Here is a 21,616-nt window from a genome sequence, read left to right on the forward strand (position 1 = left end):
CTATCGCTCTGAGGCAAGGGGTCTGTAGATGGACTTCCTTTCTTCCTTCCTCCCTCCCTCCCTCTCTTCCTCCCTTCCTCCCTCCTTCTCTTCCTCTCTCTGCCCCTTTCCCTCTCTTTTTCTCTCCCTCCCTCTCCCTCTCTCTTTCTACCTTCCTCCTTCCATTTCTTTCTAACTCTGTGACTCCTATACGTTTGTTCCTTGATAGTAGTGAAGAGACTGTCCTTTAGTACTGAAAGTAGTATAGAGACTGGGCATAAGAGACTACAAAGTCTTGATTCTTCCTTCCAGCTATGGTGGAGACATGGACTGAATTACAGGTTTGGAGCTATTTCCTCTCTCATTAACGGAGAGAGTGTAAACTATGAGGCAGCAGCAAGGAAATGGCCACTGATAAATTGTGTGCCAGAAGCTGGGTTAAATAATGCTATTTGGTGCCATTAGCAAGCTTAAAATAGATGGCAGGAAGAAAAGATAAGGGATAAATAAAAAGGGTACATATGATGAGAAACAATAAAGTGGGACTCCTGCCATAGATTATGGGTTGAATGTTTATGTCTCCCCTCACTCCAAATTCATATGTTGAAATCCTAATCCCCAACATGATGTTATCAGGACATGGGACCTTTGGAAAGTGATTAGGTCATAAGAGTTGAGCCCTCATGAATGGGATTAGTGCCCTTAAAAAAGAGACCCAGAGAGTTCTCTTGTACCTTTTGCCAAGTAAAGACAGTGAGAAGATAGCTGTCTGTGAAGTAGGAAGTGGGTCTTTACCACACACCAAATCTGCTGGAGCCTTTATCTTGGACTTCCCAGCCTCCAGAACTGTGAAAAATAAGTGTTTGTTGTTTAAACCACCCAGTCTATGATATTTTTATTATAACAGTCTGAACAGATTAAGAACACTGGGTTAGATTAAGCTATCCTACTGCTACCTAACATATAGAGACCTCAAAATAAGCCCATTTAAAGAAGTTTACAGACAGTTTAAATCTGAAAACTTGTTTTATTGCCCTCCCTTTTAATATGTTCTTTATTCTGAATGTAATGAGATAGAAGTTCAGAGTTCTTCAGCTGACCCATCAGAAATTGTCATTACCTCTTAGTATAAAGGCAAGACTTGTAACTATCACTGTTCCTTCCCCCTATATCATTTAGTTCTCCTTACTTTTCCTCTGTCCTCTCAGTTAACCTTCACTTCTTCATATTCCTCCGTTTAGTTATGTGGGAGTGTTATTAGCATTTCTGCTAGAATACTTTTTTGTTGTGTAAAACTGTTCTATCCTTGCAGATTTAGCACATGTATTAGTTTCCTTTGACTGCTGTAACAGATTACCACAAACTGCATGGCTTAACGCACATTTATTCTCTTAGAGTTCTGGAGGCCGGAAGTTTGTAATGAAGATGTAAACAGTCTTTGGAGTAGTGGGGGAATTTTTCAACCTACTACAGCACCGCTAACTTCTCTGCACTAAGTGCTGGTGGTGCTTCCCACCCCCAAGTCATGAAACACCAAGAAAAGGTCGTCGCACATTACTAAATGTCTCTACTACTTCCCGACCTTAAGAACCACTGGAATATTTAATTATCTTTCAGTTATCTTCTGTTTCTAAAATGATACAATTAGTGATACACTAGGAATGACTGATATACAAGTACAGATGGTTCAGATAATTTGGCTTTATTTAAGAAAGTGAATGGTGTAATTTGCTTCTTGGGCCCCTCTCTAACACTGCCTTCTTCAGTCTTGCCAGAATTTAGCGTATGCTTCCCTCCTTTAAAAAAGAAAAAGAAAAACTTCATAGGAAGAGTACCCCCCCATTTTTTTTTTTTTTAAGATATTGCAGGTCACTGTGGCAAGCTCCAGTGATGAGAGTTAATCCTGCGAAATTGTCAACAGAGGTATGATAGTGCCATTTTCGGGGTACGCTGCTTGCAGCTTAGTTTCTAGCATTAAATGGTTAAGTGAGGATTATAGATAGGATGACAATAATGGGCTTCTAGTGTTGATACCATCTGCCCCCAAAATATCACAGTTATTTGTTGTAGCTTTATTTTTGTGACTTAAAGTTATTCCCCATATAATCCCTTTTAATAAATTCTATTTTAATCTATAGTTCAATAGACCTCTGGACCTTGAAAATTTGAGAATACTTATACTTTAAGTTTTCTACTGCCTCTATCAACTCTTTATGCCTCTCCTCAGCACACTGGAATGCTGTTTACTTATTACAGATTTTGGAGCAGGTCCCTTTCATTTATTTTATTTTTTATCCATAACATTGACTTTTTCCCTAGAGTAATATATATATATTTTTTGCTTTCTTCATGGTATTTCTTTTTTCTTTTTTATAAGAAAAAATAAATGTATGACATGAGTGAAACACATGTTCATAGCCTCATATGAATGAGGAAAAGAAAAAGATGTCTTACTCTGCCTGTTTACTATCAGACAAGATGTGAATCTCCATAAGCTGTATAAAAATACTTCCAGGATTTTTCATTTATAATTGATGTATAGCTTGAATACCATATAACTTGGAACAGTCTTTTTTATTAGTAGCCAACTATTTGCCAGTAAGGAGTTGTGCCATGTTATTTAATGTGAATTTCCTTAACCCACACAAGCACTTTATGAGGTTGGTAATATCCCCATTTTATAACAGGAAACTAAGAGCTAGAGAAATTAATTGCCTCAAAGCCACACAACTAGTGAATGATAGGACTATGATTCAAACTCACGTTTATCTAAGAACTATCCAGACTCTTAATGTTTATGCTATACTCCCTAGCCTGAGAACAGAAGGGAATATGAAGAATGTTTTATCTTCATTACTAGGTGTAGGACTAGCCAGCAAAATTTTTTTTTCAAGTCTATGAATCATCTATCTATCTATCTATCTATCTATCATCTGTTTGTCATCTGTATCTATCATGTCTGTTTATGATCTATCATCTATATCTGTTATCTGTCTGTCATCATCATCATCATTTATCTTTCTATAAGAGGAAAATTTTTGGTACCTCATTTCAAGTGTTTGGTGTCTCTGTTTCCAGGGTACCCAGTGTCTTTTTGGTGCTCTAAGTCACCTGCCACCCCACCCCACCAATGTGGCATTTCATATAGGGCTTTACTTTTCTCCCAAGAGACACTTGGGATGTTAAACTGCTTACATCTCTTTTTTCCTGAAGCAACTCCCATAGTCTCTTTTATCTTCTCCTTTAATTTGTTACTGTTTTAAGGGGAAGCAATATGACTGAATTAATTCACAATGTGAAATAATTGATACATTCTTAACTCTTCACTAAGTTTGGCAGTTAGGAAAAGACTTTTGAGACAGACTGTATTGTTGATAGGCTAGCTTGCCTGGGGATTGGCTTAACAAGTTCCTGATTTTCATAGCATCTTTTATTTTACTTCAGAACCCACAAATTCTTTAAATGGTTCCCATGTCAATGGTATTGGAGTTCTGATTGTTGGAGTGTATTGCAAAGGATGAGAACAACTATTTGTATGCAGTGGTCATTTTTAAGTCGAATTTCCTTATGAACAAATAAATTTATAAGGAGTGAAAGCAGCCAGTATTGGTTGCTATATGGAAGTTTCACTTGCCATCAGCATGTTCTTTGTGCTTTTTGTGGTGCTTTAGTGCAACGTGAGCACTTAGAGGGACCAAAGCCAAAATGGTATGAACTCAGCCAGTTAATTCACTGAAAAGAAAAATATCAGTAGATGCCTTGAGAAGCTAGTTTTAAGGTTTATCATGAGGCAAATGTAACAGTTCATGCGTCTTTCTGTTAGAACAAACTGCCAGAGTAGTCTGCCAATGGGAACCTTTTAACTCTCCAAAACTGCTGTATAGATAAGTAAATTAAAATGGCGGAGTACAATAGACACTGAACTTATAGACTAGCATTTAAGAAGTATAATTGTATAACACAGTATAACTAGACATAGTGTAAAAATATTAGAAAAGCACTGAAACAAAGCCTCAGGTTTTATGAGAAATAATACAGAAACACATGAGCCTTGACATTGTTCATCAAATTTATGCTGGTTTTGCCTCAAAAGTTTGTATTCAATATCTAACATAAAGTTGGTTTTTGGGATATATGGACAATTCTTTGCCTTTGTTGTCCTTAAAAATAAAGATTATTTTACAAATAACAAAAGGTTTATTTGAGAACAGCAAATAATTGCAATTTGGAACAAGCAAGCTCCAGCAAAAGCCATAGGCAGATCCAGCAAACAAAGGAGAGGAAAGTTATTTCATGGAGAAAAAGAGGAAGTTGAGGGGCAATTGCTTTGAATGAAAGTCCATTGTAGAAAAGCAGTAATTCATTTGAGTGGTTGACAGTTGAAGGAGATAAGGTTTCTTATTAGCAGAGTTGCTGTGGTAATTGATTTTTTGTAGGAAATGCAGTGTCAGAGTACATCTTTTCCTGTTGGGGCCTATAATCCATTCTTTCATGTTGAAGATTTCTTTTATTGGGGTTTGTAATTGACGTAAAGTAGTACTACTGTGAGCTCCCCCTTCTGGCCTCCTGATTCCATATCGGTGAGGTTTCCCTTTATTAATGTTTACACCCTCAAAAAGTTGCATTTGTTTTTGAGATCTTATTTTCTTAAAGCGTGTTTTCTAATATTGAGAATGTAAATTTGTACATGCTAGAACATGAGAACTTTTGGGTCATCTTGACTGAGAACTTAAAACTGGGCCAGTTCAGTGAGTTTTTAAAGTTTGCAAGGTAAAAAAGGTAGCAGAGACAACGATAGAGGTTGAGACCAACCACCATGATAAAGGATATATATTTGTTCCTATATCTACTTCAGGGTGAGGAGGGAGAGGGAAGGTCCAAAACTTAACAGAAAGATGGGTATTTGGTGCGTTGTCGAGAAAAAGGAGGGGATTGATTTGACTAATATCACTATCCATATCATGCAAGAGCATACATAGCATTATAAAGTACCACCAGGTGATCTGCCTAGATTATGTAGATTTTTGTGGCTGGAGGAAATTGGATAGAGGAGAGATGAGAGCAGAGGATTATAAAATGGAAGCAGTAAATAACAACTAAATATTGTATACATCTCAAGAGAAATGGAAACTTTTCCAGTCAGCAATGCACCGTTGAAAAGGGGAGACAATTAAATTTCCATTATTTTCCAGTGTAGAAGATATATCAAAGGAAACATGACCAAGAATGGAGAGATGTGATAGTTCATGTAAGAGATGTTGAAAGCTTGGATCAAGACTATAGCAATGGACATAGAGAGGACAGGATGGATAGGATTAATTAGATGGAAACTGTAGGATTTGTTGGCTGACTAATGGGATGTTTGCAGTCGAAGGAGAGAGAAGAGTTGAAGATAGTTTCTCAAATTTTAGTAATATCTGAAGCCTTTTAAAGGAAAAAACATTTCTGGTCCTATGTAACTTAAATTACCATATTTACCCAGATAGAAGGCAGCCCCCAAATAAAAAGCAAGTCTGTATTTGTCCAATTTCCCAAAAAGAGTTTTGGCAAACATAAATATATAAATTTCTAGAGATTTAAGTGAAATGATCAGGTGCCTTATTTTTTTTAATTTAATTAAATTATAATGTTGTATATTAATGCTTTTCTCCACTCATGTTATATGAAAATAATTTTAACTTTTTTCACTAACATAGGTATATGTCTTTGTCAGGTATCTGACGAAGCTATAGCTATTCTTTCATCTGACAGTTTTTTGGAGCATGTGCTTTTCACTTTACATTGTTTGAGATAGAGCACTTGTAAAATTTATAGGTGATGTTCTCACTGGAAATTTTATCTTAAGTCCATTTATCCTAAGTACCCATTTGCTGTTTGTGATTTACACAGTGTTACCATATTGCTTTATAAGTAAAACGTAAAACTTAAAACATAAATGCATGCCCACAGTGTAAAATTTAAAGGATGTAGAAGAGTTTTGGCTGAAGCGTGGCTCTTCGTTCTCTGGTGTAATAACTGGTGAGCTGGATTACTGTAACATAGGTCTAAGTCAGTTCATTAGACATTGATCATATGCAAGCAAACATGCTAGGTGTTGAGGATACCAAGACCTATCCCTGTGTTCAAGAAGTTTCTTTTTTGGAGAAGTCAGAAGGTAAACCATTTACTGCTTAGTAGTATATCCATGTATATTATAGAACATGTCAGAGGAGTGGGAGTGAGGAGGTAGTATAGAGAATGCTGAGCACACAAATTGACAGAGTAGCATTTAGGGTGATTCTTGAGCATGCATGAACTAGATTAAGAGGGGAAGAAAGATGAGGAAGGATAAGGATATTCCAAATATGTAATTGAGTATGACTGTGCTGAATTGTGTAGTGCAGGGAAGAGGAGAGGCAAAGCCAGAGAAATAAACTGGGCCTGATCACAAAGGACTTTGTAGGTGTCAGAGAGTAAGAAATTTTAAATTGGGATGTAATATAATCAGACTCAGATTATGGATCTAACCTCAGCAGCCAGAAGATAGAATGATGATCAGTTAGGAAGGAGCCTATTGTAGCAATCCAAGTAAGAAGTATTAAGGGCTTGCTTTAAAGCCTTAGAGGTAGTAGTAGAGAAGAGAAAACACATTAGAGATATTAAGAGTAGGACCAGCACTCTGGCAGTAGGGCTAAACTAGAAAGATATGGATTACCCTCTCACATTTACATGTGGTCTTATAAAACTTAAAGTCAAGCGTGTATTTGAAGTGGTCCCTGTTTGGTGGTACCCACAGATGCCTTACAAAATTTATCAAATCATATCCTCTTAGGAAACCTTCAACCCAGGCTTCAAAAATCTACAGATTAAAATTCCAAGGCACATGAGATCTCAGCCAAAAATTACAAAATCACAAAAACCCTGGTGCAATAAACAAGAGGCAGCAGAAACAAGACAGTGACCTCTGGACACTGCAGAAAATTTATATTTTGTTTTAGTCACTCCCATAAGTTTAAGTAATATTGAAACGAGTATGAAGTAAGGGTCTCTGAAACATGACCATGCAGATTAGGAAGAAAAACAAAAACAGAACTTTTAAGTTATAAAAAAAAAGAGCTGAAATTAAAAGCTCAGTGAGCAGATAAAAAAACAGTATGAAGAGTTTTAGCATACATCTATTTAAGCATATTTCAATATGTCTAACTGGAGTTCCAGAAGGAAGTAGGTGTGACAGGAGTAAGGTAATTGTTAAATAGAAGGCCTGATAATTTTTCAGAATCAATAAAAGATAACAGTTCTCATATCTGGTGGGAGTCCAGTGAATCCCAACAAGAGGAAATAAAATCAGGCCTGACAAATTAGAGTAAAACTGCAGAAGACCAAAGACAGAGAAGATCTTAAAAGCATCTGGAAAGAGACAACTGATTTCTCAGGAGCAGGAGGCCAGAGGACATTGGAAGTCTATCTTCAATGTACTGAGAGAAATTAGCTCTCAGCTTTAAAATAGAATACATATCCAGTAAAACTGTCTTTCAGGAAAGACAATTTCAGACCACCTCCCAACATATAACACACACAACTAACAGACGTCATTAAAGTAGATTGTAAGAGACCTCATTCAGGTAGAAGTCACTCCAAATGGAAAGCCTGAGATGCTTTTTAATGGCCACAAAATAGTCCATCAGATGGATTCTATAATTCAGACTCTGCTATTAGACATCGTTACCAATTTTTCATATTAGCTAAAGCTGTACTGGACACGTATATGAACATGTTTGTACATATATTATGTAGAATAAATAAAAGAATAAGTTTTCTTTGACTAGAAGCCCATATTACTGGGTCAAGAAAGGAATGAGTATTATTATGTTTCTTGATATGCGTTGTAAAATTATTTTCCTAAAGGGCTTTACCAGTTTACATTGCATCTAACAGACAATGCTGATTTTACAAATTAGTAAGTGCGTGATAGGGCCAGTTTTAAATGATGAAGATTGACTTTTTTTTTTTAACCGGATTTTGACTTAGTTATATCTTTGACAAAATGTTCTATCTCACTTCTCTCCCGACTGTTAGGAAAATTGCTTTATTTTTAATAGAAATAGATATACTAACCGTGAATTGCATTCTTTCTAACAAAGTATTTCCAACTTTCTAGAATGTAGTCTTTCATTTTTTATTTCAATTTATTAACAAATATATAGTTTGTCCATTTAAAGAAATGGAAATAAATGCTTTATTTAGTTTTTATTTTATTATGAAGGAAGACTACTATTTTAATGCTGCTAATTGCTTTGCTAGCTCTGTATATTTCACACTAAGCAGTCAACTGTAGAAGTAAAGAAACAGGTTTTTAAAGAAGTCATTCATTTATAAGGGAAAAAAGTACTATACTGTTAATTTGCTTGAGAATTCTGTATTCTAATAACTGAATGTAAGAAGGTGTCTTTTTAAAACTTTTTCCCCTGTCTTTTTGCTATTTCAGGTGCAAGTGAAAGTGTAGGGAAACATATGCTTGAAGCCTGCAACAATAATCTGGAAATGGCAGTCACAATGTTTTTGGATGGTGGAGGAATCGCTGAAGAGCCCAGTACCAGTTCAGCAAGTGTCTCCACTGTTAGACCACACACAGAGTACGAATTTAGTATTTATTGTTAGGAGCCTACCCCCTTTCTAAATCAAGTAGTTGCATTTTTATCAGGTCAATTCTCTGTTTTGGAAAAAAATTGTAGTTGAAAATGTCTGAAAAAGTGTCCAGTAGAAATTTTCGTATTTACGTGCTTTAAACTCTCTAAAGTGCTATCTTCATAACAAGCATAAAATTCATTGCATGTTTGTTTAAGCATATTTTAATATGTCTGTGGTTTAAATATTATTTAATGTAGTAATGTAATATTGCTTTTATTAAGCCTATATGTTTCAATTAATTTTTTTTGCCTGATTTTTTTTTAATTTCCCTATCTTTTTTCCTGAAAGAATTTAGGGGAGGGAACGTGAGAGGAAAAAGAGAAATACATTTTATTTTTATTTTTTTTATTTTTTTTTTTTTTTAGAAATCATTTGAGCTATCTGTGTCAGGTACTTTATTTCATTTGTATGGAAACTGTGTGACAATCATTCATCACTGTGATTCCTAAAAGTCACTAAGTCTAGTTTTCATTTTACTTGTTAATTTGAATGCATTCACAAGAGAACAGGTAGCAAAAAAAAAACAAAAAACAGTTTTTATTTTGATATTTTCCTACTTGTTTTTTTTAATAGAGAAGAAGTTCGTGCCCCAATTCCACAAAAGCAGGAAATATTGGTGGAACCAGAACCTTTGTTTGGTGGTAAGTTTACCTTTTTTCCTTAGTTTTGTTTGACTTTATTGTTGTCTTTACAATTTTAATGAAGCTATCAAAAGGTACGAAGGCTTACTCAAAGATTGCTACATCAGGTGTAGAGTCAGTTCTTATCTTGTAATTGTGTACTCCCCTCAGGAAAGTTGCATGATTGGTTTTTTTCAGAAGGCCAAAAGGACGAAAAAAGAGCTGCCTTCTAATGGAAACCAATCAATCTATCATTAGATAAAGACTCCAGATAATTTTGTTTTCTAGATATCTACCTGACTGATATATTTTTAGTCTTATTATGCCTTACTTTGACTCTTTTTTAATTTCTAGACATGCTATTCTTGTTTTGAACAAAGGAGAAAGTAATACCTAATCCATGCAAAAAAATGTGATATCAATCTGGGTGCATAGAGGAGATGGTAGAAAATAGGATGTTTAATAAGTTTAATATACACTTACTTACCTTTTGTGAGCCAGATGTTTTAGGCATTAATAGATATATTTAAAGTATAGAAGATAAAGTAATAATCTGGTTAGGCAGACAAACACATAGAAATGTATATTACACATATTGAGAATAACAGAGAAATAGGCCTATGAAAAGTTTTGCAGGTAAACTAGACTAAAGGAGAACAAATAAGTTGTCAAAGATTGAAAAAAAATACATAAACCATATCTTTTGACTTGAGAAAGGACCTTGAGAGTTTTTTGAAGATCAATTTTTAACTTGGCAGCTTTGGACTTTAGTGTAGCAGAAACGAAAAAATATGCCTTCTAGATTCAGAAACAAAGATGGAAGGAAGAATACTATAATATCGATCTGAATATTGAAATATAGTATGTGCTTTCTGGACTGTTCGATTTAACCATTCATTATGCTGTTAATATACCAGCAGTAATAAAGCATTGTTCATAATTTGTTTAATATAAACGTTATGAGTTTGGAGCTGAGGAGTAATACCCTTGAAAGCTTTATCTTCATTATTGCAAGGAAGAAGCCAGAATCTTTGAGCGGAGAAGACTAGAGGAAATAGATTTTATGCTGTTTTGCTGTTGAACAGAGACAAAAGAGTTTACATGTGAAACCCTACTTTCCTCCTTTAACCTCTGGTTTAATATACATTAAGGAGGGGGATGAGAATAACTTTACACAGTTAGGAAGTCAGTCCTAACTGTCATTATTAGATATTATTATAACTTACGAAAGACCTCTGGAGAATTATTTTCTTCTTAGGACAGTATTGATTTGAAGAATGATTCTCAGAGTGTGGTCAGGGGGTCCCTGATGCCCTTTCAGGGGATTTGTAAGATGAAAGCTATTTTCATAATAATACTTAGAAGTTTTTTTTGCCTTTTTTACTGTGTTGATATTTGGACTGATGATTCAAAAGCAACATATTAACTGAAAAAGGCCACTAACACCAACTATAGTACTATTCATTGAATTCTTTCTTGCCACACATTCACAGTTTAAAAAATAAAAGCTAACTTTATTTAATAATGTTCTTGATGAAACAATAAAAATTAATTTTATTAAATTTTGACCTTCAGTACACACTTTTAACCTGTTCTATTTGGTGAAATAGATGTGTGCGTAAAGCACTTCTGCATACTAAACTACTGTGGTTACTTTAAGGAAAAGCATTTGTATAGTTGTTTGAATTGCAAGCTGAACTAGCTGCTTTTACATGGAACATTATTTTTCCTGGACAGATTGGCAAGTATAGTTATTTAGGTTCAGGCATCTGGCAGACATTTTCTTGAATATAAACAAAGCCTATTATTGCTCTAAGGCAAACAACTGATATTATTTGTTTCCAGTGATTAAAAAAAAAAAAAAGGTTTCAGGCATAAACTGGAATTTTAGAAAGTTTATATTCACTATTGTGAGCTTGGTAGCTCCCCACTAAAAGGCTTTCTGATGAGATTAGTGGTGGTATTAACAAATGGTGATTTTTTTAAAAAAAAATATTATGTAATGAAATGGTCAATATTTGGAATATTTAAATAACTCATTGAACAAACATTTCCAGAAGGCCAATATATGATGTTTCAAAATCATGCATAGGTAAAAGATCTATTCAGACTGTAAGATGGATTGCATATGTATAGAGAGAGGTTATATATCTATTGCTGTGAACAAATTGCTTCAAAATTTAGCTTTCTGAAACAAACATTTGTTATTTCTCAGTTTCTGTGGAACTAAGGAATCCAGGTATGGCTTAGCCAGGTGCCTTTAGTTAGGGTCTCTTACAAAATTACAATCAAGGGGTCAGCCAGGGCTAAAATCATCTCATAGCTTGAATAGAAGTTTTTTCTGAGCCCACTCATGTGACTCTTGGTTTGCTGGGGACATCAGGCCCCTACCACAGCAAACGTGAGAGCCAGAGAGGGAATCCCAAGATGGAAGCCACTATCTTTTTAAAATTTAATCATGTGACGTCTCATCCCATCCCATCACCTCTGTCACATTCTTTTTAATCCTGCCCATACTCAGGGTGTTCACTCATAGGTTATGAGTATCAGGAGATAGGGATAATTGGGAGCCACATTAGAGACTATCACGTGGGCCAATAGATTTTAATGGAGCAGAGTATGAAAAGTTCACTGATAAGATTACAGATTCCACATTGCAACTAACCTTTAAGAAACTACCACTGGTTGAGTTTTGGCGTAGTATCAAAGAATATTCGTTATTATCTTAAAATATTGTTAAAATACTCTTCCTTTTTATAACTACATGTCTGTGTGAGGTTGAATTTTAACTTTCTTCATATACTTAAACTAAAGGAATAGCAGCAGAATGAATGCAGAAGCAGATCCGAAAATCCAGGTATCTTCTCTAAGTTAGTTATTAACAGATTTGTGAAATTGTGAAACAATGCCATTCTTCTCACTAATTTTTTTCTCCACCTGTCTTACTCTTCCCTATTTTGACTATGAAGCTTCTTTTGAATCCTTTTTAGTTCTTTGTATTTTAGCCCGTAACCTCAGTGATCAGCATTCCTATTATGTGGGAATTAGAGCAATTGTACAGAGGACTGATACTTGCTTTATAGCAGATGGTCTGGAGGAATCAGGAAACCACATATTGAAGAGGTGGGCAGGAGTAATAATGGTCCTAGGACAAGCATTGTGGCCGGAGGAGAGGTTCTTGGTTAGACTTAGGATAAATAAGGGAGAAACAGTTGGAAGCAAGTTATGAGCCCAAGAAATAAAAGGGATTGGGTAGAAGGCTAGCAATAAGAAACCATTGAGAATCCTAGGAGATTAAGTGCCTAATAGAGAAGGGCTAAATTGGGAGATGTGCACACATGTTTTAGTGTGTGTGGGGGGGGTGCAGATAATGTAGAATACTGACTTTGGCAATTTAAAAGTAGAACAAAACTACTGCCTCCCCAATAATAATATGCTTTCTTAAGTAGCTGCTCTATAACTTATCCTAAGATACTCTTACTTTCTTAATTGTTACAATTAAAAAGTATCTGATAATGAGCTTTAAGGAGGCATTATTGAGAGACTATATTATTTCTGCTAGAAACGGACATTTGAAATACGACCTCTTGATCAAAAATAGTTCCAGAATTGAAAAGAATAACATTCTTTGCCTCTTTATAAAGAAAGGGAAGGGGGGAATGCAATATTTAAGTTTTTAAAAATTCAATTTATACTTCTATCTATCTTACTACTAATCATCGTTTATTAACGTGGAACATTGTTCTGATTACATGTTGCTCAGGAGTGCAAAAAGCCAACTTAATAACTGTTACTCATATTGAAAGAATCATTAAATATCCTTATTATTGTAATGTATATAAATGATCTGGCAAATTATTTTAAGTTTAAAAACACATGCATAAGGGAGGATAACATTTTGACTATTGCCTTATAGACTTTGTGAAATACTTGAGGATTGGGCTTTAAACACTACAGGGGTACTAAAAGACCTTGGTTCTATTAACTTTTTTGTTACTTAACCATTATGTAACCATAGAAAATTTTTCGTCCAAAATTAAAACTGTGTTTTGGTATTTATAATTCTATGTGTGTATTCACTAAGAAGTAGTTTTCAAATATTGTGGTTTAGAACTTAGTTATTCAAGTGTATTCCCAAAGAATAGTCATCTCCTCCAGGCTCACCTGAATTAGATATTGTGTTGCAGACATGGTTCCATAGTGTAGCAGTTAGCATGCCTGCTTTACACGCAGAAAGTCCTGGGTTTGTGCCTCAATGGAGCCATGGTCCATGGTCTTTGCCCATGCCCCCCTGAACAAGCCCGATGTCTGATCTCGGAAGCTAAGCAGGGTCAAGCCTGATTAGTACTTGGATGGGAGACCACCTAGGAAGACCAGGTGCTGTAGGCATAAATAATAATAAATAATAGTTTTTAAAAAGATATTGTGTTGCTTCGTCTACATGGAGAGTCATCCTCAAAATGTTCTTTCTTCCTATCTTTTACATAAGTTTTCTTAACTGGGCTTTAATTTTCTCACTTGTAAAACAAAATGGTTGGGTCGAAGATGATGGAATTATGTATGAATGACATGAAGGTTTTAAAAATATTTTTGGTTTTTGAAGGAGGTCACCATTATGAATCTGTGAGTGTTTTAAAACAAGAAATATATAGAGATAAGGAAGTTTTAGAATTGTTTAAAATTAATGTTTAAATTATTGTATCAATTCTGTTCTTTCCCCCTAAAGCTCCTAAAAGACGACGGCCTGCAAGGTCAATATTTGATGGTTTCCGGGATTTTCAAACTGAAACTAGTAGGTATCTGTGGACCAGATTATCTTTTATGTCTGTCTGTCTCTCTTTATCCTTCTTCCTTCTTCCTTGTCTTACTCTCCTTTCCCTACTCTGTCCCACATATAAAACCACACGGTGAAAAAGCACCCATACAGTCCCCTACAAGTCAAGATCTTAGCTTGTTTTATATACTTTTTTATTGAAAAGATAAAGATGATTCATATTAGAACTAATTCCTTTGAGGAGTCACTTTATTTAAAAAATGAAATTGTGAATTCGGTCTGTAATTGTTATTAATTCCCCTAGAGCTGAATCGTCCCAAATTCTAACCTACTTGATGATAGAAGAATAGAGAGATGGAGATAATGTAAGAAATCTGGTAATTTACAAACTTAATCAGCTTTTGAATGGGTAATTAAATACTGACTATAATTTTAAAAACCGATTTCCTTCAGGATCCCGATATCAGTCAATTAAAGTGATGACCACAATGAAAATGGTTATTGGAAGGGATTGAAAAATAGAAGAAGAAAAAGCCACACCACCCAAAAAGCCACTTTGGCTCCGGTTGTTTAAAATAGGTTTATATCTTTTTTTGGAATAAGTTAGAATGAGAAGCATGGCCTTACACTTTTAGAGGATTTAGTACTGGTTTAGGAACAGAGTTCTAAAGAAAAAGACAGTTATGTTTAGAGAATATATGAGAAACTCTTGGACAATGTTTGATTTTGCAATTAATTTATAATGAGCTCATTGAAGCACAGATAGGCCTTACAATCTGGAGAGAGTTGAAGGGGAACCCAAACTGACTCAGGGCAATCCTATGGCCTTCTAGAAAAAGGTGACACCCAGCGGTCATTCTCTCTTAACTGCCAGAATCTAAAGATTGGGAATGTGGCTAGAAACAACAGATAAATTAGGATCACTTTAAGAGCTAGATAAATGGAGATGAAAGTTTTCTCCTATGCTAACGTTTTGAATATGTGAAGGGGAAATATTTTGATTAGGTGACTCTAGTACAGATTTCTGTCTGCTTTTAACTTTACCTTTGGGTAGAGGAGGACCATCACCGAGTCTTGAGATTCCCTTCTTACCTTACTTTGCATTTTTTTTTTTTTTTTTTAGAAGTAGCATTTAATATTTGCATTGGAGGTCAAGCACATTGTTCAGTAATTCTTGGAATTGACACGTTTTTCATATTGTGAGATTCGTGCCTTTTATTTTATAGCTAATTGAACTTTCTCCTCTTATGTTGTAGTTCGGCAGGAACAGGAATTAAGAAATGGAGGAGCAATAGATAAGAAACTAACGACCCTTGCAGATCTATTTCGGCCACCCATTGATTTGATGCATAAAGGCAGCTTTGAAACAGTAAGTCATTGGAAATTCTGAGCCTTAGCTGCACATCCTTTTGCATTTTCAATGCCATTTTTTTCTTTCTGAGAGCAAAAATAGTTTTTAGCATACTGTATAGAGAATCGACATCTTAAATATGATGTAAGTATGAGATATACCTAAAAGGTTACATGGATTTATCTTTCTATCAGCAGAAATTGTTTGATAAATGATGAGCTTTGTGTGGTATCATCTTAGAATCTTTGCCATTTGGGTAGTTCTTTTATTTTTTCAGTCTTCATTTGGATTACATATATTCGACTGCTACTGAGAATAGTCTGTGTGTGTTTGTTGTCCATTTGTGAATTGTTTGTAGATTATCTTTTCTCCACTTTCCTTGGGGGTCCTGGTGTATTTTAAAAGACTATCTGCATTGCAGAACATATTCTCCCTCAGTTCTTGGCTTTGTCTTGGCTAATGCCAAAGAAAAAGTTTCAAGAGCAGGTTTATTTGATTGTCTATGGAAATATAAGCTTGTTGGTGTGAGAGGAGGGGAAGCCTTCTTTTGTTTTGGTAATCCTTGGGACCCAGCGTCAGGCATTTAAAGCAAACATAGTATTTGTTAAAGAATGAGTTTAATTAGGATTTTAAATATTTTTATGTTGAGGTGTTCAAAGGGCTTTTGTGTGTTGACTAGCATGTTAATAATGTTATTTTGAATCAGAATAGCATTTCCATAGATAGAAGTCACTTAAATTTCAGGTAAGTTTTCTCTCTTAGGATAAAGTAGATCAAACAATAACCACAAAAATATTAGTAGCTACACATTTGATCATGAATTATGATTGTTTTAAAAAATTTTTGTCCTTCGACATACTCTCATACTAGTCTAAATGAAGAATTTAGGATTTTCATTGTTCTTTAGTTTCTTGTTCTTTAGAAACTTGTTCTTTACTTTCAATTTTCTGAATTGTAAAACCTGAAACTGTTTGGCTCTGTGTAACAGAAAATCCAAATGATTTGGCCAAAGGAAGGTTTCTTTTTGTCATGTAAATGTCTAGAGTTGAGAGAGCCTTTACTATTCATTCATCAGCTCAAAGATATCAGGTTAGATTTCTCAGTTTTCTTCATCATTCCCTAGTGATCTTAAAACATGGCAGCCGCATATACTTTTTAGTGTTCCAAGCAGCTTGTCTGCCTATCCTTTCTACTGTTCTCATGATAATACAGCCACTGAGAGAGAATAGCAGCAGTTTGAAAGACAAAAACGATATGAGCTTGTTTTGACATATTTTCCATTTTCATTAGCTTTTGAGTTGCTCTAGGGCTTGATGAAATAACTCTGAACTTGATTTAATGTAGTCACTTTGGGCTCATAGGCAGTTATTCTGCTGCTTGTTTATTGAGGGAAAATGTGAACTTTTTTGATATTGTCATCTGAAGTTTGATTCATTTTGTTAAGTTTTAGCACCTTTTTTTCTTCATAATTCATGATCTGTGTTGTTTGCAATGATCTATCATGTTTTCACTGATAGTACTAAACTTTTATCACTAAGAGTCTTTAAATGACATGAACACTCCCAGAAAAAGTAGGCATTTCATGATAACTAATGATATATCCATTAGTTTTATATAAATTGAGGTAATGTGCAAAATTAAGTTATTGAAGCTTAGATGAATGTTAAAAATTACAGTGACATTCTTTGGTTGTTCAGGCAGGGCCCATAGTTTTGGGCACAATATCAGATGTAGATCTGAGCCATAGTTTTACAGGTTTAAAACTAGACTTTCTTTGTGTAACTAGAGGTAGACATATTCAAAGATTCTGGCTCATGCTAAACAAATGAGAGACTGATTAATTGCTCATTCAGTGAATGTTTACTGAGGCCTCCCATTTCAAGGCCTTGTTCTAGGTGATAGGGTTTATATTTGACGGGATAAAGATTTTACTGCATGCTAGAGAGACCAGAAGGAAAACAAACAGTAGCTTAGACAAGACAGAAGTCCAGGCCATTAGGATGGTTCTCCTCTACTTATGAAGTTACTAGAAGTGCCGTTTTTTCTAGTTTCTTCTGTTTCCTAGGTCTTGCTTGTCTTTGTCAACATGATTATCCTCGTGTTTGCTTCCCAGCCAGTATGAAGGAGGGAGGGGACTGAGAAGGGTACACCTTTTCCCTCTAAAGACTCTTGAAATTGTACACATCACTTCTGCTCACATCCCATTAACTGGAACTTGGCAATATGGCCACACCCAGCCTCAAGGGGACACTGGGAAATCCAGGCACTTAGCTAAAAATTAGAGATTTTCTTACTAAGAGGGAGAAGGGGCAGATGGGTATTTGGTGCCTATGAGCAGTTTCTGCCACAGGGAGGTAGTGGTAAACAAATTATACAAAGTTCTTATGATCAAAGAGTTTTAATCAAGAGGGAGAAGCAGAGTATACACAAATAAAAAACTATGTATATATGTAAACATATTTAGTGTGTATATATTTTATGTATATGTAGGAGGGTGGGGAGTATAATTTCAGATTACAGTCGGTACTGGGAGAAAGAATAAAATAGAATAAGGGAAAGAGAGAGAGGGCAGCTTTTTGTTTGTTTGGGACCACTAAGGTGCATGTGTTCTCCTAGGCAAATTAAAAGCAAGAGTGATTTTATAGGTTTCACATATGTTTGTTATTGTAAGGAGAGGAGACTACTTCAGATAGTAAGATCAGAGAAGATTCTGAAAGGATGAGAATAAGATTTGAATGGAAACCTGAATAAATGAGGGAATGTTAACCATAGGAACATCCAGGGGCAGAGCAGATAGTTGGTATGTATAAAGGTACTCAAGGGAGGGAGCAAGGCACATTTCTGCAATAGCTAAGAGAACCAATATAGCTAGAGCTTAGTGAGCAAAGTACTTAGGGTGAATGATCTGACTTCGGCAAGGGCACATTTAAACTCTTAAGTTCCATGAACATAGAAACCTTGTTTTATTTATTGTGTATTTAGTGCCTAGAAGAGTTTCTGGCACATAATTGGCATTTATTAAATCTTTGTTAAATGGCATAATCTGAAAAATATTGTACAGAAAGAATCGGAACAATTTCTGTATTCCTTATTTTCATAAGAAAGGCATATTGTTGTCATGTAATTACACATGCACCTAGTCTTAATTATTAAGAGTACGTTGTTAATTTCAAAAGTGCTTGTTGCTATAAACGCAGGTAAAACTATTTTAGCTAAAAATGTAAAGAACCAATTTAATAACAAAATATGTTAGTTTTCCTAAATAAACTTTATATGTAGTTTGTATTTAGTTTTATTCAAATTTGACAATTAGAAAAATCTGAAAACTAGTAAGGAAAGATAATAAAATTTTAATTTTCATTAAAAAGTACTATGCACATTTTAATATATTTTCTTGTCTTTATGCATGTATTTTTATTACTGAAACATACTTTTTCTTCTATGTAAATTACTAATCTCTTTGGAACTGGGAAAGATGTTAGTCTCCCATTGTTCCCCACCCCACCTCCCAATCCCCAACCCCCAACAGATAATCTGTATCACATACCTCTTTATTTGGTGTAGCCACACTTGTCCTTGGGTCTCCCTGTGGTGGCTTTTGAATGTTAATTCAGAGCAACCTAACAGATTCCAAGAGGGAAGGTTCATCATTTATTCTATGGCCCACTCTCACTTCTGGTCCTTGACTCACAATTAGTATACTTAGCGAGATTGTGTGAGAGTGTCTTATTCCCTCCAGACATCACTGCTTTGTATGAAATTCGTGTCTTTTGGGTCTTTCCTTCTAGCAGTAATTTCTTAAGAGCACCTTCAGTTTCTTTTGGTGGTATAAGGTTTTTCCCCAATGTATGCTCCATGAAGGCAGGGATTTTTGTGTTTTGGTAACTGCTGTAACTCCAGCGTTTGTAACTATACCTGAAACATGGTAGGTACTCAATAAGTATGTGTTGAATGAATGAATCTGAATTAATGAAAGTATGAATGTGAATAAATGAATTATTAAAAACAAAAGCAAATGACTCCATTATTTTAAAACTCTGGACTTTTATTATTTTTATGCTGTGTTACACTTTTTTGTCTTGTCAGTATGGTAGGCAGACTTATGTAAATTTACCCTGTTATAGTGATAAGTACTTCTATTCTATTTCTAGAATGGGTGTGAAATTTTTTCTTCTCAAATACTTTTTCTTCAGTTAAGGTAACATAATTGCTCATTTATCACCCATTTATTAAATCCTTGTGCATGCTATAGGTAGGAAGTAAGTGGAACAGTATTACTTCCTAGGAGTAATTTTATATTTGTGTACTTTAAAATAAGCCTTTGACCAGTTAAATACAGCCTTCTGACTCAGTACAACAATACTTCCTTTTAGAACTTGGGTTTGCACTTGGAATCAACATGGAATATTAGAAAATGATTTTCTCTGGGGGATTCATACCAAAAAATAGGATTACAGGTTCTATAAGACTGTGTGAACCTTCTTAAAACAGAAGATAGTCGTATATTTTCAGTAACTCCAAAATGATGTATGTTCTTCAGTTGTTATTAACCTGAGTTAATTGATTCTTAAAATTTTCTTATGTCAAACTGGTTTGGAAAAGAATATTGTTCCAAGATAGTATTATTCAAAACCATGGCTTTTATTTCATTGTTTCTATGCAGAGGTTAAAGAAGCATTTGCCCATTTGCTTTTCCGCCATTCTTTTTACATTCAACATTTTTACATTTTAATGATGAAGAGAAATGCTAGGCAGAAAATACAGACTTGTGATTGATATTTGTGCTATAAATTGGGAGTCTTTTGAAGATCATTCTGAAACATTCTTTGATCTTATAATCTCATTTTAATCTCAACCCTAAGAGATAAAATCTTAGCAGCTATACAGCAATGTTTTGGGCGATTCTATAAAATAGCACATGCCTGATAACAGAAAGGAATGTGATTTTTGGAATGTGTATAAAAAATATTAAAGAAAATAAAACAAAGTAATATACACACACAGTTGGTTACATATAGTAAAAATGAGATAGTATTTGTGGATAGGAATTGGAAGAGATAGTATGACTGAATTATGTGACTTGTCAACCTTAAATCTGGAATCTTTTCCAGGTAGAGATATTTAAATGTACAATAATAATTCAGCTATCATAACAATAACAGTTCATTTAAATTTGAAAATGCTTGCAAGTGACAGTATAATTACATACACATGTACAAATTAATGTAAATAATGTATAGATACCAAAAACTCTAGATGTCATACTTGAGAAAAAAACCTAGTAGTATTTAAATGAAAAGATGATAGCATCTGATCTCTGAAACATATCAGTTACTGTGTAAAAATTATTTCTAACAAATGTCATGTAACTTTATTCTTACAGGCCAAAGAGTGTGGCCAGATGCAGAATAAGTGGCTGATGATAAACATTCAAAATGTACAAGACTTTGCATGCCAGTGCCTCAACCGTGATGTATGGAGCAATGAAGCTGTGAAGAATATTATCCGGGAACATTTTATTTTCTGGCAGGTGAGAAGAATTTTATCAAAATTTTAATAGTGCTTTACTTTTGTAGTATGGGATGTTGAGAAGGAGGAACTTAATTATAAGCTGGAAAAAATTAATAACTGAGTTAAATTATGACATGAAAAAGTAAAACCACTCATAATGGCTGAAATAGCACGGACAAGTGAAAATTAGGCCAGCAGTGAAGAACTCCTAGGGGACAGAGGATATAAACCAAGCTGTGTAAGCACATAATATTTATATGTCAAAGAGCTTAAATATCTTGATCAGATGTACAGCTGTACTGTTCAGTAGGGATATAATGTGAGCCACATATGTAATTAAAGTTTTTCTAGTAACCACATTTATAAAGATCAAACAGGTGAAAATAATTTTAATATATTTTAAAATCAAAATATCTAATATATTAAAATACTGTATTGATTGCATGTGTTAAATCTTTAAGATCCAGCGTGTATATTTTATGGTTACAGTACAGCTCCACATTTGAAGTACTTTAATAGCATATATTGTAGTGGCTACTATAATTGACAGTTTGCATGTAGAAGATCTTGGAATAATGGAAAAACATATGATTAAGAATTGAATTTTAGCTTGAGTTTGATACTCTTAACTGTATGTCCTTAGGCTTGTCATTTAGTCTTGCTGGCTCTAGTTTCTTTTTGTATGAATTATCAAGCCAAGGTTAGATGATCTTG

The 21,616-nt window shown here is 34.5% G+C and overlaps 1 protein-coding gene across 1 annotated transcript in view; it reads left to right on the forward strand.

Moving 5' to 3' along the window:
• Positions 1–21,616, forward strand: part of UBXN7 (UBX domain protein 7) — a 41,003-nt gene that overhangs the window by 6,419 nt on the left and 12,968 nt on the right. The window contains exons 2-6 of the mRNA XM_016135258.2: positions 8,444–8,591; positions 9,220–9,287; positions 13,993–14,058; positions 15,297–15,409; positions 20,775–20,921. Coding sequence (XP_015990744.1) covers positions 8,444–8,591; positions 9,220–9,287; positions 13,993–14,058; positions 15,297–15,409; positions 20,775–20,921 — 542 coding nt within the window. The remainder of the gene's footprint in view (positions 1–8,443; positions 8,592–9,219; positions 9,288–13,992; positions 14,059–15,296; positions 15,410–20,774; positions 20,922–21,616) is intronic.

This window comes from Rousettus aegyptiacus, unplaced genomic scaffold (genome assembly GCF_014176215.1).
Source record: "Rousettus aegyptiacus isolate mRouAeg1 unplaced genomic scaffold, mRouAeg1.p scaffold_m13_p_4, whole genome shotgun sequence".
In the NCBI taxonomy this organism is placed as follows: Eukaryota; Metazoa; Chordata; class Mammalia; order Chiroptera; family Pteropodidae; genus Rousettus; species Rousettus aegyptiacus.